This window comes from Bidens hawaiensis, unplaced genomic scaffold, assembly GCF_021521415.1.
Source record: "Bidens hawaiensis isolate Kalapana, Puna unplaced genomic scaffold, B.hawaiensis_p1.1 tig00064748_1, whole genome shotgun sequence".
NCBI lineage: Eukaryota > Viridiplantae > Streptophyta > Magnoliopsida > Asterales > Asteraceae > Bidens > Bidens hawaiensis.
In genome coordinates, this window is record NW_027501550.1 from 25341 (window position 1) to 31542 (window position 6202).

Here is a 6202-nt window from a genome sequence, read left to right on the forward strand (position 1 = left end):
TGAGGTTGACCACATTTGACCGATTCTTAGTAACTAGGCGGATTTACAGAAACTCGCCTCGGTGACATACCTTGTAGCGAGTACTCGGAGAGTACTCGGCCTTGTAATCCTACTTTTACAATATTGATATTAAGTAGAACCTTTGTCATTAAATATGTGTTTTTATCATATTTCCTGGTCTTCAAAGCTTGTTTTTCCGATGATGACAAAAATAGGCGCCGGGAAAAATTTCAAAAACCACCTTGGCACGGTATGCACGTACTTGTGCCGAAAATGGGAATATATGGACGCCCCTGTGAAAGTTACTTGCTCTTAAACGCCCCTAAATTGCATCCCAGTTGAGTGTCGACTAACTTCGGTCAACTCTGATCCTTCCTATGAATGGCCTTCTTTCATGTCTCAACCTACATATATTAGCAACATATGTGCTCATCTACCGCAACACTATGATGCATACGAGTACTCGAAGTTACGAGTCTCACATAATATTTGATACAAAAACATGAAACTTTGGTTGTGAATTCTTAAAGCACTTTAACTCTTCCTCCAAACGCAAGGACATCACAAACACTCATGTGAGCCCAACATCACATTCATTCTTCTCTATTCGAAACATCGAAAGAATTAACAAATCTTTCCAAATCTTTCCCAAAGTTTTTTCTTTCAATGATTCTCTTCTCTATTCGAAACATTGAAAGAATTAACAAATCTTTTCCAAAGTTTTTTCTTTCAATGCTTCTCAAATGCGACGTCTATATTCATATGCTTCACGTATGAGGAGCTGGAGATGGTAAAATCAAAATTCCGCATATATCATTAATAAAACCATGTTATTTTTTCTTCATCATATATATAAATCAGTTTCTAAAACTTATTAAAATAATGTCACTTTAATTAAAAAAAATTAGACATTTGAAATGACAATTTTAACTAAAATCACAACCTATCACCAACTTCAGTTTTTACACATCAACTTAATAGCCCCATCTCACCAAATAATCACAATACTCTCATCCTCCACTTTACCCCACCCTCACCCTCACCCTCCACCCTACCCCACACCCTCTCCATATAAACCCTCACCCCATTCCAACTCATCTCACATTCTCACCCTTAATTATCTTATTCCATCCTTAAAACATTAACAGAGAAAACAAAATGACACCACATTTTGCCTCCTTCCACTACTTGCTACCACTCATCCTCCTATGCACCACCGTCACCACCACCATAGCCCAACCCGCAGCCGCACCCGCTCCCGGACCACCACCACCCACCAACATCACCAAAATCCTAGAAAAAGCCAGCCAATTCACCACCCTAATCCGCCTCTTTGGCATAACCAAAGAGGGAGACCAAATAAACATCCAACTCAACAACTCCGATAACGGCATAACCTTATTAGCACCACCCGATAGCGCCTTCTCCGCACTAGCACCCGGGGTTCTCAACTCGCTTAACGACCAACAAAAAGACGAACTAGTTCAATTCCACGTCATCCCTACATACATTTCCACGTCACAATTCCAAACCCTAAGCAACCCTTTGAGGACACAAGCAGGAGATAGCACATATTATAACTTCCCATTGAATATTACGACTAACGACACTTCGGTTAATCTAACCACCGGTATTGTTAATGCCACGGTGGGGAGTACAGTTTATACTGATGGGCAACTAGCTGTGTATCAAGTGGACAAGGTGCTCCTGCCCATGAACTTGTTTGGTCCTCAACCACCAGCATCCGCACCCGCACCTGAACCCGAGAAGAAGAAAAAGAAGAAGGATGATACGGTCACTGATAGTACTGCTTCGTCTGGTGTAGATTTATGTGTTGGTTTGCATGGCTTGATGGGAGGATTAATAGGTTTCATTGCTACGTTTTATTTGTAACGATGATGCCATGTTGGAAACGTGATGTGGGACAACTCTTTTGCCAGTTTTTTTTTTTTTTTTGGTGTTTTTTTTTTGGGATTGTGATTTAAGAGTAATGGTTTTGTGTGGTGAGTGACTTTTGAATATATTCTGTGACCATTGTAATCTACCGTTATTTTAATTTCCATCATTATTTTTTCTTTTAAAGTTGAAATGAAATTCAGTTTTTTTTCTATTATAATATTTGATTATTGATTATTAAATATGGATGCATGTATGTATGTAAATATAATTATGAAAAAATACTTATAAATTAAGAGGAACAACATGATTTTGTGTCCTAAACAAATGATCGAACAATTGTGAAACTTATTGATTAAATCACATTCACACTTTATGCATGTAAATAACTCGTAATTGTATATTCATAATTATGTGGACTTCATGTACAGCAAAATAGACTATTTATTAAAAGTTGTTTCTTAAAGTATAACAATATAATACTTCAATTATAGAAAATAAAATGCTCAATTTTATTATAGGTTTTTGGTTGACAATGAAGTATATATGTAAAAGCTATACACATTAAAAGAATAACCGATTAAATAAAAAGTCAACATAGATTTTCTTCACTTTTTACAATTTTTCTAGAAGCTAATTACATGATTATCGTCTTCTTCATATAGTTTATATTGATGATCATGTTTACTGGATATGTTTTACACCTCTTTTTTGTTTTTATTTGGTAGTTGATTCCTCTCCTGTAAATTAATTCCAGCATATGCATTTCTTATTTATGTATAATATTATATTATATGGTAATACACTCATACTTTAGAAACGTAGTAGCCGCTTACATTGACTTTTCATTCTGTAGTTTTGGTCCATTTCTTTTAAACAATAACTAAAAAACAAGAAAATTTCGTTCAAACACTTTAATTATTATTTTATCACAATACCTTTGGTACAAATAATATTCCAACCTAACATTCCAATATTTTATATATGGAAATTCCGTATATATAATTGATTATTGTAGTCACATGACATGATGGAGAGATGCACATCCTTTATGTCTCGATAAACGAAGTGCAACAATATTAAAATTATTGTTTAGGTTCACTATTTAGTATGTACGTTAATTTGCCTCAAATTCATTAGCTGGAATATCTCTATCCCCAAATATTCTTGACACGTATCGTTAAGACTCAAGCGTTGTTGACTATTTAACATGTAACATTATACATGTAATTATCTCAATATATATATATATATATATAATTCAATCCACAAGATCGAGTTAACACAAGTGTCATTTTGAGATCAATAACTTGATTACCATATACGATATATAGCACCTTAGGGTCACCTCATTATTATTTTATTACAACCATTCACGGAAACAATTAAATAGATTGTTTACCTAGATAACTAGCTAGATACACATTCTCATTGACTTCCATTGAATCCTATGTTTGAACCATCATTCATCGGACAACTAAACTTGATTAACTCTTGTTGCAAACTAAATGCTCTTCTCTCGTTCCCTTCCACACCAAGAAAATCTCTAGTCAAATTCCCTTCGGCCCCGCCGCTCTTTTCCGTCAGCCCCGACATCATCATCATCAACCCGTCCCCGTCCATTACCCCACTACTGAAGTTCTCGGATCGGTTCAACGACTTAAAACCCGAGAGCTCACTTGTGTTCATGAGTCCAAACCCACTCGAGGTTGTACTTCTCGTTGACCCCATTTGAGACGCCTTTTGCAAGAGCGCAGTGGCCGACATATGTGGTGGTGGCGCATGATTCGTTACATTCGTACAACCACCATAATTATTATACAATGGATTCAAGTGAATCTCATTCTCCCCTTTGGTGGTTTCTTCTTCATCTTTTAAGCATAACCCTTGTGGCATTTCAGCAAAGCCTTGATCAGTTGTTGGCTCCTGACTTCTACACAACCACTGCATCATGTCTGATGATAACATCCCACCATTGTTAATATTATTATTCGAGCTTGATGACCCCAAAAAACGCGAACTTGTTCCCATGTTTTCCATGGGATTAATATTAATAGTATCATGTTGTTGCTGCCAAATTGGTAATCTTGGTTTCATCATCATCAAATCATTTTGGAAACCGATATTCGTGGCGGTGGACATGAATCCAAACGATGTCATTCTTGAATTATCTTCCGTTAATGCATCACAAAATGCTCTATGTGTTATGAAGCTATCTTTCCTATACCATTTATTAAATGTTTAAATGTTTAAAACATAAACATGCAAAATGTTTCAAAATTAACACAATGATTAGTTTTGATAATCTAATGATTAGAATTCGAAATTAATACCTTGAAAAGAGTGTTCCACAATCACATTTGTATTCTCTAGTCCCACAAATTTTACTATGTGCTTTCCAGTCCGATTTAACTGCATACTTCTTCGAACACTTGTCACACTTCCATTTCTTTTCACCGTGTTTCCGGCTGAAATGCTTCTTAACACCGGTGAGATCTCCGAGAGCTCGAGACGGGTGGTGATGAACACAGCTTGTTTCCGGGCATATGTAAACCTTCTTCCTCACAACTTCTAGTTTGTTTCTTTGCTTTAGCTTCCAAGGAAGATTGTGACCTCTTCTATGAAGCTGCAAGTTTTGATCTCTCTGGAATCCCTTGTTGCAAACGTCACACACGAACCGGTTCGTCTCCATCAAAGATTTCGGTGATAAAGCTATTACTTCTGCATCTGGATCTATAATAATTGAATTCAACATATGAAATAAATTTGGTATTTAATCTAGCGAATTAAATTTAAGGGTCATGCTATAGCTACACCACCCCGTTTGATTTCACACCATCAAACGGCCGTTCACAAAATACTCAGATGACCGTTTTGACCAAAAGAGTCAAATTTTGAAAATTAGTGGTAAGAACAGCCGTTTGAACAATATCTGGACTGCCGTTCTGACTAAGAAAGTTTTTAGTCAAAACAGCCGTTTGACCTATATTGTGGTGCTAGATTTCAGACTGTGCGTGTATAGCTGACCTCTTACCTGGGTTTCCAGCTAGATTACGTTTTCGTTTAGCTGAATTTGAATTTGAAGCATTAGGGTTAGGGTTTGTGATGGGGTCATGGATTAAAGGTGTGTTGGAAGGAGGTGGTGATGAGACTCCATCACTGGACATCATTATAGATTAAGAGATATGCTGAGTTTTATGACGATAACAAGAACAGAATAAGGTGCTAAAACTAGATGAAGAGATGAAGATAATGATGATGTATGACCATGTGATTCATCTTCATCAAGCATATATATATATGACGAAATTATCCCGGAAAAACAACCCGGTTGATGACGGAATTTAGATAAAGAATTAATAAGCTTTTCTTACAATATATATTAAAGGTATATATGTAGCTAGAGATCTTGTTTTGGTTTGAATCTTCATCGTCCGACAGAACACGTACACAAACGATGGAGAATATTATTCATACACTAAAACACACACCACAGGGAGAGAGAGTGTGTGTTAAGTAAGGTACACGGGTCGTATGTAAAGTCCGTCAGGCAGAGACTCCAGTGGACCACAATAGATACCTTCTCCGTGAGTTACTTTTGACTTTTACTTCCAACTCGTTTATTAACATTTTCTCATCAATTTATGTTTATAATTACACTTATAATAATTAGTATAAGTGGCTAGTGGTGGCTGAGCATTACGACGGTGAAATTAACATGGAAAAAACATTTTATTTTGGGTAAGACTTCATGTTTAATAAGCGTTTTCTTAAAATTCGAGAAAACATTGGAATACCGGTAGCGTTTATGATAATATCAGTATTGATACCGATGTTTAGCCATAATCAGTTCGATTCATCACAGTACTTATACAGATTCAACACATGTATAACTTATAATACTAAAAAAATACTTCAAATAAATTAATACGATACCATTGGCAACAAATATTTTATTAAATTGTGGACAAATATCAAATTAAATGACAAATAAATATGTCAAAGGAACAAATGACAGGTGAAGACGCTGTTGATGTAAGAGACAAAGAGAAACCCTTAAATTCTCACGAAGTTCAATTTATGTCTAATATCAGACAATACTGATCAAACAACTCGCCGCAACAATTGTAACGTATTTTTCAAAGTCATGTCAAACTCCACTTTAAAATATCATTTAACAAAACATCGGAAGACACTGAATGCAAAAGATGAAGCAAGATCCCCAAGGACCCCGCAATTAAGAACTAATCAAAGATGAATACAACAATGATTATGATATCGATCATTATATAAAATGTACGTTGTG

The 6202-nt window shown here is 35.8% G+C and overlaps 1 protein-coding gene and 1 pseudogene across 2 annotated transcripts; one reads left to right on the forward strand and one right to left on the reverse strand.

The window, feature by feature from the left end:
• The first annotated feature begins 1071 nt into the window (after nucleotides 1-1071).
• On the forward strand, nucleotides 1072-2060 carry LOC143604323 (fasciclin-like arabinogalactan protein 12 pseudogene; annotated as a pseudogene).
• Nucleotides 2061-3155: 1095 nt separating this feature from the next.
• On the reverse strand, nucleotides 3156-5539 carry LOC143604325 (zinc finger protein JACKDAW-like). Of its 2 annotated transcripts, none has more exons than XM_077080841.1 (3): nucleotides 4931-5539; nucleotides 4230-4623; nucleotides 3156-4117 (listed from the first exon to the last, which is right to left on the reverse strand). In XM_077080841.1, exons 1-3 carry the CDS (start codon nucleotides 5064-5066, stop codon nucleotides 3325-3327), a joined length of 1323 nt encoding a protein of 440 aa, XP_076936956.1. In that variant the 5' UTR covers nucleotides 5067-5539; the 3' UTR covers nucleotides 3156-3324. The 2 variants fall into 2 exon arrangements, with proteins under 2 accessions (XP_076936956.1, XP_076936955.1); XM_077080840.1 differs by having other exon boundaries at nucleotides 4230-4629; nucleotides 4931-5532.
• Nucleotides 5540-6202: the final 663 nt, after the last annotated feature.